General features: G+C 36.7%; 1 protein-coding gene and 1 pseudogene across 2 annotated transcripts in view; one reads left to right on the forward strand and one right to left on the reverse strand.

The window, feature by feature from the left end:
- Positions 1-16110, forward strand: part of ACER3 (alkaline ceramidase 3) — a 162755-nt gene that overhangs the window by 90385 nt on the left and 56260 nt on the right. The window contains exon 3 of the mRNA XM_080817447.1: positions 6682-6734. Within this exon, the coding sequence (XP_080673573.1) occupies positions 6682-6734 (53 nt within the window). The remainder of the gene's footprint in view (positions 1-6681; positions 6735-16110) is intronic.
- Positions 14757-15413, reverse strand: LOC308351739 (large ribosomal subunit protein eL32-like; annotated as a pseudogene). Its single transcript has 2 exons — positions 15115-15413; positions 14757-14888 (listed from the first exon to the last, which is right to left on the reverse strand). The product of its transcript is annotated as a large ribosomal subunit protein eL32-like (transcript).

A 16110-nucleotide genomic window follows, 5' to 3' on the forward strand; every position in this document is an offset into this window, starting at 1 on the left:
GTTAGAAATGGTGATTCTGGGGCACCTGGGTGGCTCTGTCAGTTAAATGTCTCCCCTTGGCTCAGGTCATGATCTCAGTCGTGGGATTGAGCCCCACATTGGGCTCCCTGCTCAGCTTCTCCCTCTCCCTCTGCCCGCTACTCCCCCTGCTTGTACTCTTTCTCTATCAAATAAATAAATAAATAAAATCTTAAAAAAAAAGAGAGAGATGGTGATTTTGAGTAGAATATACACAGCAGTTTATTATTCTTTAAACATTTCTGAAGTTTGAAATTGTTTCAAAAGAAGAAGCTAACAGGAATGAACAAAAATTAATTGGGTCTAGAAATTGTGTGAGATTTCATTCTTTAAAGGTTTGTTTTGTTTTGTTTTGTTTAGTAATCTCTACACTAATCGTGGGGCTCAAATTCACTACCCCAAGATCAGTAGTCTTGTGCTCTTCCAACTGAGCCAGCCAGGTGCCCCAAAGTTGTATAACATTTCAATAAGCAGAGACATAGATTATAGGATTGATGGCAGGGTGTAAGTATTCCAGGCTGAAAGGACAGGGTAATCACATGACCAGCAAAGGCAGAGAAGACTAGAAGTTGATAGTGTGAGGTAAGAAACCAGTCAGGTAAGCAGTCAGGTGTGACTGAACTACAAAGTTGCAATAAAAGAAATGAGTGGAGCCAGATTATGAAGCTCCATGTATGCCTTGCAAGTTTAGTCTTTATCATTTAAACTAGTGGTTGCCAAGTAGAATGCTCATAGCCCAAGTAGTAAGGAAAATGATCTTTTGAAGTACACCAAGAAAACTTTGTAACTTCTGTTTGAATATATGTTACCTCTTTTTTACCTCATCTAAATTTCTATTTTATGTGTTTTAAAAAATATATATATACAGTTTACAAATAAATATCATATATGGGATTGCTAAAAATTTTTTTGTCTTTATCAAAGTTGAGAGACCAATCCTTTGGACATTTTCCTGTATTGTAATTATAGCAATATTTTTAAAAATGCAAAACTAATTAGTCCCTGTATGTATGCATGTGTATATGTGTGTATACATACATTTGGGTTTATGTGTATAGGCTTTTAACAACTTAGTCTTTAGGATAAAGTCCAAATCTGAATCAGATTTTTTAAAAATATTTTATTTATTTATTTGACAGACAGAGAAATCACAAGTAGGCAGAGAGGCAGTCGGAGAGAGAGGGGGGGAAGCAGGCTCCCTGCTGAGCAGAGAGCCCAATGGAGGGCTCGATCCCAGAACCCCGAGATCATGACCCGAGCTGAAGGCAGAGGCTTTAACCCACTCAGACACCCAGGTGCCCTCTGAATCAGATTTAAATGTGACTTTAAAAGCTCTTCTCAATCAGGGCGCCTGGGTGGCTCAGTGGGTTAAAGCCTCTGCCTATGGCTCAGGTCATGATCCCGATCCTGGGATCGAGCCCCGCATCGGGCTCTCTACTCTGCAGGGAGCCTGCTTCCCCGCCCCCCTGCCTGCCTCTCTGCCTACTTGTGATCTCTGTTAAATAAATAAATAAAATCTTTAAAAAAAAAAAAATAAAACCTCTTCTCAGTCCACTGCCTGCAAATCATACCAGTTACTCACTGACTGCATCCCTGTTTCAGCATTGTTCATGGTGTAAGCCAAGGTCTTTCAGTTTTTTTAATGCACTACCTTGCTTTTACATCTGCAGGATGCTTCTACATAGAATGATCTCATTTGGTTAAAAAAAAAAAAAATCCTTTTACTTGCTTAACTCCAGTTTACTCTTCAAGCCCTATCTTATTTGTTACTTCCCATGGTAGCCCTCTTCTGACTCCCCAGATGGGGTTATAGCCCCTGTGTATAGACTCCCAAGTTCTGAAAAGGCCACTTTCATATTTTTAATGGCTTAAAGTTCTGAGGACAGGAACTTTATCTTTCTTGTTCACTCATTTATACCAGAGGAAATGCTTGGAATGTTGTTGAGGGCCCAGTAAATGTTTGTTCAAAAGGAAATGGGGTTGTGTAGCAGCATTAGTGGTGGGAATACAAAAGGGTATAGCCACTTTGGAAGACAGCTTGACAGTTTTTTACAAAACTAACTATGCTCTCACCATATGATTCAGCAGTCACACTTCTTGGTATTTACCTAAAGGGTTGAAAGCTTATCTTCACACAAATACCTGCACTCAGGTGTTTATAGCAGCTTTATTTACAAGGCTGTGCTTGGAAGCAACTTAGATGTCCCTTAGTAGGTAAGTGAATAGGTAAACTGTTAGACCTTTAGATAATGAAATATTTATTCAGTGCTATAAAGAAGTGAAATATCAAGCAATGAAAAGACAAGAAGGAACCTTAAATGCCTATTACTAAGAGAAAGAGTACTTATTGCTAACTGAAAAAGTATACATACTGTATGATTCCAAGTATATAATATTCTGCAAAAGGCAGAACTATGGAGACAGTAAAAAGATCAGTCGTTGCCAGGGTTCAGATAGAAAGAGAGATGGAGGGGCACCTGGGTGGTTCAGTGGGTTAAAGCCTCTGCCTTCAGCTCAGATCATGATCCCAGGGTCTTGGGATTGAGCCCCGCATTGGGCTCTCTGCTCAGCAGGGAGCCTGCTTCCCCCCGCCCCTTCTCTACCTGCCTCTTTGCCTACTTGTGATCTCTCTCTGTCAAATAAATAAATAAAATCTTAAAAAAAAAAAAAGGAAGATGAAATGGCAAAGCAAAGAGAATTTAGGGTAATGAAACTATTCTGTATAATGGTGAATACAAGTCATTATAAATTCGTCCATATCCAATAGTGAACCATAAAATGTAAGCTGTGGACTTTGGGTGATAGTGATATACCAACGTAGGTGCATCCATTGTAACAAATGTGCCATTGTGGTAAGAGATCTTGATAGTGAGGGAGGCTGTGCATGTGAGGAGGTAGGGTTTGTATGGAAAATCTTTGTACCACAATTTTGCTGTGAACCTAAAACTGCTTTTGAAAAAACCATTAAAATATAGGCAAATCTATAATATAGAACATTCTACAAGAAAAAAAGGGGAGCATGCAGCCATCATTAGGGAAATGCTAATCAGAACCACAGTGAATACCACTTCAATACATTAGGATGCCTATAATCAGAAAGACAGCCAATAACAAGTATTGGGAGGATGTGGAGGAATTCATATATTGCTCATGGGAGTATAAAATGATACAGCTGCTTTTGAAAAACACTTTGGTATTTCTTCAGAACGCTAAGCACAGAGTTAACATATATATGACCCACAAATTCCACACCTAGGTAGATATGCCCAAGAGATATGAAACCAAGTCTGCACAAACACTTGTATGTGAATGTTCATAGAAGTGTTATTCAAAATAGTCGAAATGTGGGAAAAAACCTAGATGTCTATACTAGCTTGAGCTGCCATAACAGAATACCATAGCTTGGGTGGCTTGAACAACAGACATTTATCTCCCACAGTAATGGAGTCTGGAAAGTCCAGCATTAAGGTACTGGCTGATTTGGTTCCGGGTGAGATGTTGGCTTGCAGCTGCCTTCTCCATGTCCTCACGTGGCCTCTCATGACTCACGCAGGAAGATTGAGAGTGCGGCCTATCTTTTCCTTGTCTTCTAAGGACACTCATCCCATCATGGGGCCCTACCTTCATGACCTCATCTAAATCTAATTACCTTCTTCTTTTTTTTTTTTTAAGATTTTATTTATTTATTTGACAGAGTGAGAGAGCACAAGCAGGGGAAACAGTGGGGAGAAAGAGAGGTAGAAGCAGACTCCCTGCCAAGCAGGGAGCATGATGTGGGGCTCGATCCCACGACCCTGGGATCATGACCTGAGCCCAAGGCAGATCCTAACCATCTGAGCCACTCAGGTGCCCCCCTAATTACCTTCTAAAGATAATTATTGATACATGCTGTAATATGAATGAGCCTTGAAAATATGCTGAGTGAAAGAAACCAGACAGAAAAGATTGCATATTATATGATTCTATTTATATGAGAAGTCCAGAACAGGCAAATCTATAGAGACAGAAAATACATTAGTGGTTGTATAGGGTTGAAGAGTAGGGAGTTTTGAAGAGAAATAGGGAGTGACTACAGATAGGTATGAGATTTCTCTTTGGGATGATGAAACTGTTCTAAAATTAGATAATGATGATGGTTGCACAGTCTGAACATTTAAGAACAATTGAATTGCACACCTTAAATAAATTAATTTTATAGTATGTGAATTATCTCAATAAAGCTGATAAATTTTAGCAAAAATCGTTGGCTTACTTTAAAGTGAGAAAACATTGAGTAGAGAAAGATGATGCTCTTCTATTACATTTCTTTGCATTCTTAAGTAGATTGTTGAAGTGAATTGTAGAGAGCTCTGAAAGTCAGGCTTTTAATGATATATAATAAAGAGTACAAGAGTATATTTGAAAAGGTTTGTACCAAAACAGTTCTTGAGTAAAGCACAATTAAATGGCCAGTCTACTTTTCAGAATGAGTAGTCATCCCACTGCATTTTAATTTTTTTTTATTTCATAGTATATTATGTGACTTTAACTCACAGAGTTTGTGGGCTCCCCCCCTTGCATTAATTTATCCATCTTTGCACTTTCTAATTTCTCCTTTGGAAAAAAGACATCAACCATTCTGCTTCCTCTTTTTTTCTTTTTTTTTTTTTTTTAAGATTTTTATTTGAGGGAGAATAAGCAAGAGAGAGAACACAAGCAGGGGCAGAGGGAAAGGGAGAAGTGCAGGGGGCCCAATGTGGGGCTCAATCCCAGGACCTTGGAATCATAACCTGAGCTGAAGGCAGATGCTTAACTGACTGAGCCACCTACCCCTGCTTCCTCATTTCTTTAGTAAAATGAGTGCAGTAACTGTTTACTTCTGTCATCTCATGTTAAACAGCAAAAATAATGTGATAATATATTTAGTGATTTTTTTTTTAAGCAGGAGTAATGGAACACTCTTCGTTTCTGCTCAGGTCATGATCTCAGGGTTGTGAGATCGGGCCCTGTGTTGGACTCTGTGCTCAGCTTGGAGTCTTGAGGTTCTCTCCCTCTTCCTCTGACCCTTCTGATTGTGCTCTCTCTCTCTCTCTCAAATAAGTAAATCTTTAAAAAAAAAAAAAAAGTAACAAGGGACACATGGGTGGCTCAGTTGGTTAAGTGTCCAATTCTTGGTTCTGGCTTAGGTCATGATCTTCGGGTGATGGGATCAAGCCCATCCCAGACTCCACACTCACCTTGGAGTCTGCTTGAGATTCTCTCCCTCTTCCTCCTCTGCTCCGCCCCCCACTGGTGTTGCACGTGCATGCTCTCATAATTAATTAATTAATTGAAATCTTTTTTGAAAAGTAAGAGTGCAAATTATTTGGTGACACCTCCGTTTACCAAGTTTGTTGGGCCACCTCTTATACATCCTTAAGGCTAACTCCCGTGGTTTTTTTTCTTTGTCTTCTTTCATAAGTGCCCTCTCCTGTGCTCCCATGGTACTCTGTATATCTCTTTATCATATCTCTACCTACTGGCGGCTTCTCTGCCTGTCTCTTCCATTAGACTATATGCTTCATTAAGGCCAATGATCGGATCTTATCTTTGTACTGTAACTGAATTTGGCAAATAGGAGGTGCTCAGTGAATGTTTGTTGAATTGAACTTAATGTAGAACCCTTTTTGCCAGGTGTAATAGGGACGGATACTTGGTTAGCTAATTTTTAAAAATTCAAAACAGAATTATTATAAAATTACGTATATACCTATCTTAAATTTTTATTTTATTAAAACATAGTTATGTAATCTTTGACAATTATTTGATATATGACGTGGTCTTGGGATCCTCATTATAGTTTTACTTAGCTTTTCTTGCATTAAAAAACAAAAGTTTTAAAAACCCTAAAATGAAAGTTTATTTAAAATAGAGGCACTTGGGAAGAACTTGGAGACCTAAATATGGAATCTTTAGGTTTTTACTATTTTTTTCTCAATCTAACAGGTATCTTACCCACAGTTAATTCAATAGCAGTGTTTATTAGCAACTCTCTTTTATTGAGTCTGTTTTAAGCATTTTAAATAGTTTTTGTAGAAACAAGAGCTCACTTTTTGCAATCATATTTCTGATAACTAAATGCAGTGGCATTAACAGGTTTGGGAACAAACATAACTGTCTGGCTCTTAGTAAGTATACAATTCAGCTATTTGGATAAAAGTATACAATTCAGCTATTTGGATAAAAGTACTAGAGTAGCTAACTAGCTATAATCATCATCCTGTAATATTGAAGCTGTAAAGCTTATCCTGAGAGGCAGACAGTCTCTCCTTTGCTGTCCTGTCCACCGCTCCCTTGCAGTGTAGTCAACAAACTTCTGTCTCTGTTAAAATAAAAAAAGGCTTATCCTGAGTATCAGGTAGTATATTTTACAGAAAGAATGGAAAATACTGTTTAATCCAGTGAATCCACTTAGTGGAGGGAATTTTTGAGAATTTATACTGTACTTGGTTTTTTTTTCCTATACCAAAATTTCATCAATTATAGAACTTACTCAGAGTCTGCTGTATCCTGCCATAGATTTTATAAACTTTGTTCTTAAAATTCAGTGCTTTGCATTGTCTTACTATCTTTTCACATAACTCTGGCCAGCCCCAAAGAATTTTATGCTAATCATCTTTTTTTATTTGTTTGTTTTAATTTCAGTGGTAGGAATGGGATCCTGGTGCTTCCACATGACTCTGAAATATGAAATGCAGGTCAGTAATGACAAAATTAACTAAATGCTTATTTCTCTTCACCCAGAGACACTTAAGATTTGAGGAAACAGTACATTACTAGAGGGTGCTATTGAGATAAGAGACTGAAGGGAAAAAAGGGATTACATCTTTGGAGCTTTTACTTCAGGCCAGAGGATTGAAATTGACTAAGTGGAATAAAGAGGCGAGCAAATAAGTTAGTTGCCCGTGGAGAAAACAAGTGAGAGCACTATAGCTTTTGACCTCTTCTGTGCAAACATATGTATAATGTTAGTACAAGATTAGGGAGTAGAGACCTCTGGAGACATTTAAAAAAGACAGTTCACTAAGATAATATATTCTTTGATGCCTATATTTCCTGGTGTCTCTTTTATGGCATCCATTTGAATGGATGGTTCCTTTAGCTAGCTAAGTTTTAGAGCTATGCAAGGATTTTTATTTACTGTCCTTACTCTTGGAGGCCATACATATCTAGTCCTCAGTCTTTTGACCTCTTTATTCCCTATTGCTAACCCAGAAACTCATAGAACAGCACTGTCCAGTAGAAATATAATGTGAGTATATATGTAATTTAAAATTTTTTGGTAACCACCTTAAGGAAGGCCGTGTTGAAAAGAAATAGGTGAAATTAATTGTAATAATATATTTTATTTAACCCAATATATTCGAATATTATTTCAACAGGTAATCAGTATAAAAATTTATTACTGAAATGTTTCATGTCTTGAAATAAGGTGTATATCTCAATTTAAATTAGGTTTCTTTCCAGTGCTCAGTAGCCATATAAGGCTGGTGGCTACTAATTGGACAGTGCTATTCCAGAAAGATCTGTGAATTATTAATTACAGTTATTTAAATGTATAGGACTTAATTCTTAGGAATGATTCTGATATTCAACACATATTTGTAATAAATAATAAAATACTAGAGAACTGTTTAAGATTGAAGGAGACCAAAAAGACATGACAACTAAATACAATGTGTGATTCTGGACTGGATGGTTGTGTGTGTGTGTGTGTGTGTGTGTATGCTTACATTTATGGTATTACTGGGATGCTTAGAAAAACTTAAATGAGGTCTGAGGATTATATGGTAGTAGTAAATCAGTGTTAATATCCTGATTTTGTTGGTAGTATTGTGGCTATGTAGATGAATATCTTTTTTTAAAGATTTAATTCATATGCCATAAAATTAACCATTTTAAAGTATGTAAGTTAATTGTTTTAAGTACACTTACAAAATTGTGAAGCTATCACCATTATCTAATTACAGAACATTTTCATCACCCCAAAGAGAAACCTCATGCCCATTAACTCTCCCTCCCCATTACTCCTTCCACCTTGCCTCTGACAACTACTAAACTACTCTCTGTCTCTGTGGATTTGCCTGTTCTGGACATTTCATAGCAATGGGTCATACAGTGACCTTTTATGTCTGGCGTCTTTGACTTAGGCTGAATAATATTCCATTAAATAGATATACCAGTTTGGTTTATTCATTTACCAATTAATGGACTTTGGGTTGTTTCCACTCTTTGGCTTTTATGCATAATGCTTCTATGAACATTGGTGTGCAAGTTTTTGTGTGGATATATGTTTTCAGTTATTTCAGATATATATTTATTAGAAGTGGAATTGCTAGGTCACATGGTAATTCTGCATTTAACTTTTTTTTAAGTTAAAAAAAATTTTTGTTTTGCGTTTTACCTTTTGAGGAGCTACCAGACTGTTTTTCAAAGTGGCAAATTTTTTCAAAATTCCCCCCAGCAATTTTCTTGATATCCTTGCCAGTACTGGTGATTGTCCTTCTTTTAGATTATAGCCATCTTGCTGGATATGTAGTGATACCTCATTGTGGTTCTGATTTATATTTCCCTAGTGACCAGTGATGTTGAACATTTTTCATGTGCTTATTGCCCATTTGTAATCTTCATGGAAGAAATGTCTGTTCAGATCCTTCTCCCATTTTTAAATTGGGTTATTTGCCTTTTTATCATTGAGTTGTAAGAGTACTTTATATATTTTGGGTACTAGACCCTTACTGAATACATAGTTTACAATTTTCTTCCATTATGGGCTTTTTTCATTTTCTTAATAACATCCTTTGAAGCAAAAAAGTTTTTTTGATTTTGTTGAAATCCATTTTACCTGTTTTTTCTTAGGTTGCTTGTGTGGGGTTTTTTTGTTTTGTTTTGTTTTAGTTAGGTTTTGGTTTTTTAGGGAGAGAATGTGCAGGGGGAGGGAATCTTAAGCGGGTTCTGTACTAGGCTCGATCTCATGACCCTGAGATCATGACCTGAGCCAAAATCAAGAGTTGGATGCCTAACCAGCTGAGCCACCCAGGCACCCCAGGTTGCTTGTGCTTTTGATATCATATCTAAGAAACCATTGCTTAATCCAAGATCGTGAAGGTTTATACCTATGTTTTCTTCTTTTTTTTTAAGATTTTACTTATTTATTCAACAGAAAGAGGGAGAGAGAGAGAGAGAACACAAGAGGGGGAGTGGCAGGCAAAGGGAGAGGGAGAAGCAGGCTTTCCGCTGAGCAGGGACACAGGACTCAATAGGAGGACCCCGGGATCATGACCTGAGCCGAAGACAGTTGCTTAACCATCTGAGCCACCCAGGCGCCCCATATGTTTTCTTCTAAGACCTTTATAGTTTTAGCTCTTACATTTAGGTCTTTGGTCTATTTTTTTTTAATTCCAGTATAATTAGCATAAAATATTATATCAGTTTCAGGTGTGTAGTGATTGAACAAATCTATATATTATTTGTTGTTTATCATGATAAGTGTACTCTTAGTCCCCTTCATCTATTTCACCCATCTACCCACTCTTCTCCCTCTGGCAACCACCAATTTGTTTTTCATATTAAGAGTCTTTTTTTGTCTCTTTATTTCTTTGTTTTGTTTCTTAAATTCTACATTTGAGTAAAATCATGATATTACATTTCTTTGATATATTTCACTTAACATTATACCCTCTAGATCCATCTGTGTTGCTGCAAGTGGCAATGTTTTGTTCTTTTTATGACTGACTTAATATTCCATTGTACATATATACCCCATCTTATTTATCCATTCATCTGTGGATGAACACTTGGGTTGCTTCATATCTTGGTTATTGTAAATAATGCTGCGGTAGACATAGAGGTGCATATATCTTTTCAAATTAATGTTTTCATTTTCTTTGGGTAAATACCCAGTAGTTGAACTACTGGATCACATGGCAATTCTGTTTTAATTTTTTTGAGGAACCTCTGTACTGTTTTCCTCAGTGGCTCTACAGTTTGCATTTCCCAACAGTGCATGAGGGTTCCTTTTTCTCCACAACCTTGCCAATACCTGTTGTTTCCTGTGTTCTTAAATTTAGCCATTCCGACAGGTCTGAGGTGATACTGCATTGTGGTTTTGATTTGCATTTCCCTGATGATGAGTGATGTTGAACACTTTTTATGTTTGTTAGCCATCTGTATGTTTTCTTTGGAGAAATGTCTGTTCATATCCTATGTCCATTTTTTACTTGGAATTTTTTTGGTGTTGAGTTGTGTAAGTTCTTTATACACTTTGGATACTAACCTGTTACTAGGCATATCATTTGCAAATATCTTCTCCCATTCAATAGGTTATCTTTTAGTTTTGTTGGTTGTTTCCTTTACTCTGCAGAAGCTTTTAGTTTTGATATAGTCCCAATACTATTTTAGTTATTATTTATTTATAGTTATTTGCTTTTGTTTTCCTTGCCTTAGGAGACATATCTAGAAAAATATTGCTGTGGCTGATACTGCTTGTGCTCTCTTTTAGGATTTTTATGGTTTCAGGTCTCATATTTAGGTTTTTAATCCATTTTGAGTTTATTTTTGTGTACGGTATAGAAAGCGATCTAGTTTTGTTCTTTTGCATGTAGCTGTCCAGTTTTCCCAGCACCATTTGTTGAAGAGGTTGTCTACTGCCTTTGCATATTCTTGTCTCCTTTGTCATAGATTAATTGACCAGATAATAATGAATTTATTTCTGGGCTGTCTATTCTGTTCCACTGATCAATGGGTCTATTTTTTTTTTCTTGCCAATACCATACTGTTTTGATTACTGTCTCTTTGTGTAGTATATCTTGAAATCTGGGATTAAGATATCTCTAGTTTTGTTCTTTTTTTTTTTCCAAGATTGCTTTGGCTATTCAGGGTCTTTTGTGGTTCCATACAAACTTAAGGATTATTTGTTCTAGCTCTGTGAAAAATGCTGTTGATATTTTGATAGGGATTGCATTAAATCTATAGATCGCTTTAGGTAGTGTGGACTTTTTAACAGTATTCTCCTAGTTCTTTAATCCATTTTAAATAATTTTTTTAATGTGATATGGGGTCTGGGTCTAACTTCATTCTTTTGCATGTGGATATCCAGTTGCCCCATAATCATTCATTGAAAAGAATGTTCTTTTTTTTTTTTGAAAAGAATGTTCTTTACCCATTCAGTTGTGTTGGCACCCCTGTCTATGATTGTCAAGCAATCATAAGTGTATGAATTTATTTCTTGATTCTCAGTTAAACTCTCAGTTCTGTTCCATTGACCTGTATGTCTTTACTTATGCCAGTACTAGTACCACACAGCCTTGATTACTGTAGATTTGTAGTGAGTTTTGAAATTGGGATCTGTGAGACCTCCAGATTTGCCCCCTTTAAAAAAAAAATGTTTAGGCATTTCCATGTGAATTTTAGGATCAGCTTTTCAATTTCTGTAAAAATTAGCTGGGATTTTGAAAGGGATTCCATTGAATCCATAGAGCATTTTGTAGAGTATTGCTATCTTTATTTTTTTTCTTTGTATTTACTTTTATTTTGCATATGATCTACAATAAACATTATTTTGGTAATAAAATATTTTAAAACTTAAGTTAGATGATTTTTTTGCTAATTTATAACTTTATGAGTAGTATTGCTATCTTCAGTATTGTCTTCCAATCCATGAACATAGGATATCTTCCCATTTATTAAGTCTCTTGTTTCTTTCAATGATGTTTTATAGTTTGTGTGCAAATCTTGACTTGTTAAATGTATTCATAAGTATTACAGTTTTTTATGGTATTGTAAATGAAATTTTCTTAATTTCATTATTTTGATTTCTCATACCTAATTTATAGAAATAACAATGATTTTTGCATATTGTTATTGTATCCTGCAACTTTGCTGAACTTTTTTACCTGTAGTAGTTTTGTGTGTGTGCATATGTGGATTTGTTAGGGCTTTCTGTGTACACAATCATGTCATATGCAAGTAGGGATCATTTTATGTCTTCCTTATCAATTGGATGCCTTTTACTTATTTTTCTTGCCTAGTTGACCCTGAATAGAACTTTCAGTACACTGTTGAATAGAAGTGGAGAGACCAGATATTCTTGTTTTGTTCCTGATCTTAGGAAAAAAGCTTTTAGTTTTTCACCATTAATTACAGTATCAGCTGGAGTTTTGTATGGATGCCCTTTTTAAGTCTGAGAAAGTTCCCTTCTATTCCTAGTTTGTTGAGTGTTTTTATCAAGACAAGATGTTGGAATTTTCAGATATTTTTTTCTGAATCTCTTGAAATGACCAAGTGGTTTTTCTCCTTTATTATATTAGTATGGTCTAGTACACTGGGTCTCATATGTTGAACCAACCTTGCATTCCTGTGATAAATTCCATTTGATCAAGGCATATAATCCAAGTGAGTATCTTTGTAGGAAACATGCACTAGAGTACTTAGGAGTAATGAAACTTCATGTCAGCAATTTACTCAAACAGTTCAGAGGTAAAAAAAAGTTCTTTGTATTGTCTTTCAAACTTTTTTGTACCTTGAAATTGTTTCAGTTATTTTTTTTAAATAATTTTTTAAAAGATTTTATTTATTTATTTGACAGGGAGAGATCAGTAGGCAGAGAGGCAGGCAGAGAGAGATGGAGAAGCAGGCTCTCTGCTTGCGGAGCAGAGAGCCCGATGTGGGGCTCGATTCCAGGACCCCGAGACCATGACCTGAGCCGAAGGCAGAGGCCTAACCCACTGAGCCACCCAGGCACCCCTGTTTCAATTATTTTTTTAATAAAAAAACAATATACATGTTCTTTGACCCCAGCAATTGCACTCCTAGGAATACTTTCTTAAAAAGTAATCAGAAACAGTGAAAAGATGTTTTACAAGTATGTTATACAGGTGAGAGTGTTACACATAATAAAGGTTTTAAAATGATCTAAATGCTTAACAAAAGGGAGATTGTTAATATATACTATGATATATCTATGTGTTGAAATGTACTGTTGCCATTTAAAATAATATTTCAAGGGACACCTGGCTGGCTTAGTCAGTAGAGCTTGTGACTCTTGATCTCAGGATCGTGAGTTCAAGCCCCACACTGGGCATAAAGCTTACTTAAAAAATAGAATAAAATAAAGGAAGCATGATCTCTGGTACATTTAAAAAGTAAATAAATAAAATATTTTGAAGACTTTTGAAATGGGAAAATGTTATAAAGACAAAACTTTAGGTAATGTGATAATTAATTTTATAAGCAATAGAAGAAGACTAGAAGGAAGTACATTTTACCTCACTTCTTTTCCTTTGTTACAAAATTTATAATCTGTGGCTCAAAATTATAGTAACTCCCACCTACCCATAAAATATCCTTAAAGTCCTTGCCCCCTGCTTTCTAAGTAATATTCAGGTTTTTTTTTTTTTTCCTAAGATTTTATTTATTTATTTGACAGAGAGAGAGAGATCAAAGTAGGCAGAGGGGCAGGAGGAGAGAGAAGAGGAAGCAGGCTCCCTGCTGAGCAGAGAGCCCTACATGGGGCTCGATCCCAAGACCCTGAGATCATGACCCGAGCCAAAGGCAGAGGCTTAACCCACTGAGCCACCCAGGTGCCCCCAATATTTAGTTCTGATCAAGCTCAATTATCTGTGTATTCTGTGCCTGAAATGAGTAGCTAAATATTGTTCATAGAAATTATATCCCTTTGTTGAATCTCACTTTTAAGTTATTGAACAAAAATCTCAAATAACCACTCAGTGCCATAAGATAGTACCATTACATTTCCCGACAGTTTCAGTTTCCATTCTCTAGAACTATTATTTCACACTTGCTGCTCTTTTTAGATTTCTTTTTACGTTTTTTTTTTTTTTTGCCTCATATCCCCTTCTCCTCAGTGATAGCGTCACCAGTATTTCACTAATAATTTAGAAGTTAGTAAGACACTCCCTCATCTTTTTACCACTATCATCTTCCTCCTGTTATTGTGGAAGAAATGTCCCAGCTCCTCTCAAAGACTCAAGCCTGTAGTTACATACTCCCAGTCATTTGCTCCACCAGTCTTTTTGAAAGTCACTACACTCATTCACTGCTGTCTGCTTACACACATACTCAGATAACTCCCCTCCTTTAAAAATGACTTCTCCCTGACCTTGTGTCCAGCTCCAACCATTGATCATTTTTTGGTTCCCTTTTGTATCAAAACGACTTGAATGTCTCTGCTCTCTCTACACTTACCTCCCTCTCTTTTCCTCCCCTTCCAGTTAGGTATTTCTTCCTTTCACTTACCTCCCTCTCTTTTCCTCCCCTTCCAGTTAGGTGTTCCTTCCTTTCATTTCACAGAAATGGCTATTGTCAAGGTCATCAGTGACCTTCATCTTGCTAAGTCCAATAAATACATTTCTGTCTTATTATTTGACCTCTCAGTAGCATTCCATACAATATTTGCTTTTTTCTTTGTGAAACACTTGTTTGGGCTTCCCATTTTCCTTTATATAAAAGGAAATTCCCTCAGCCTTCTTCCTTACCTCACTGGACACTTGTGTGTGTGTGTGTGTGTGTGTGTGTGTGTGTGTGTGTGTGTGTAGTTTTATGGTTTTATTAAAACAAATATTTATGATACTCTGCCTGCCTCTCTGCCTACTTGTGATCTCTGTCAAATAGATAAATAAAAAAATCTTAAAAAAATAAAAAAATCTTAAAAGAAAACCAAATATGTGTGACATATTTGATAAGTAATACACATAAACAGTCTATTCACTGTCTTCGCTGCACAGCCTGGCATAGGAATTGGTGACTCTGATGGCCAATTGGGCTGCTCTTTCCACAATGGCTTTGTGGTTTTTAGAGGAGATATTGTGACTAATCTCTGCACAGTAAGATTTCTTCATGGCAGCACTTCAAACTCCTTCTGTTTTTGTTTTTGTTTTTACAATTTTATTTATTTGAGAGAAAGAGAGCGTGCATGCACACATGTGCACAAGTAGTGGGAGGGGCAGAGGGAGAAGGAGAGAAGCAAGACTCTCTGCTGAGCACAGAGCTGGCTGAGGGGCTAGATCCCTCGACCCTGAGATCATGACCTGAGCCGAAACCAAGAGTCGGACATTTAACTGAGCCATCCAGGTGCCCCAGCACTTCAAGCTTCTTGATGTTGTGGACTAGGAACTTCAGGAAGCCACTGAGCAGCTTTGTTTTCTTGTTGTTCCTGTAACCAGTGTTGGGCATCAAGATCTAGCCCTTGAATCTTCCATGCACCCTATTGTCAGTGCTTTTGAGTTTCCACCAGTTGCGCTTAATTTTCATGTATCAGTCTGACTTATGCCAGATGAACTTCTTGGTCCATTAAAAAGTTAATCGTCTTGGGCTTTACCAAAGGTCTGAGGGCAGCCATGATGTTGAATAGGAGATGGCTGCCACTTCTGCAGGCAGTGCTGAGGAAGAGAGGGGCCCTGGCCCCTCTTTTAGTCCTGGGCTACCTTCTCTATATTCTCTCCTAGGTGATCTCATATAATGTCATGATTCTTATGCTAATGATTTCAAAACATCTGTCTTCAGTTCTAACCTCATCTTTGAGCTCTAGATTTGTACAACCAACTACATGTTTGACATTACCACTTCAATGTCTAATAGAAATCTCAACCTTTAATGTGGGCAATATGTAATTCTTTATTTCTTTTTCCATACCAGTTCCTCCCCTAGTATCCACTGTGATGCCATCAACCACCCAAAATGCTAAAGCTAAAAACTAGAATCATCCTTGATTTCTTTCTTCTCCTCATACCTCATACCTCATTCTTCTCCTCATACCTCTCCTCATACCTCATACATCATAACTGTTAGCCATTCTTCTGGTTTTATTTTTAAAATATAACTGGAAAGGGGCACCTGGGTGGCTCAGTGGGTTAAGCCTCTGCCTTTGGCTCAGGTCTTGATCTCAGGGTTCTGGGATTGAGCCCTGCATCGGGCTCTCTGCTCAGCAAGGAGCCTGCTTCCCTTCTCTCTCTGCCTGCTTCTCTGCCTACTTATAATATTGCTCTCTGTCAAATAAATAAATAAATAAATAAATAAATAAATAAATAAAATCTTTTAAAAAATATATAACTGGAA

This window comes from Martes martes (genome assembly GCF_963455335.1).
Source record: "Martes martes genome assembly, chromosome: 10".
In the NCBI taxonomy this organism is placed as follows: Eukaryota; Metazoa; Chordata; class Mammalia; order Carnivora; family Mustelidae; genus Martes; species Martes martes.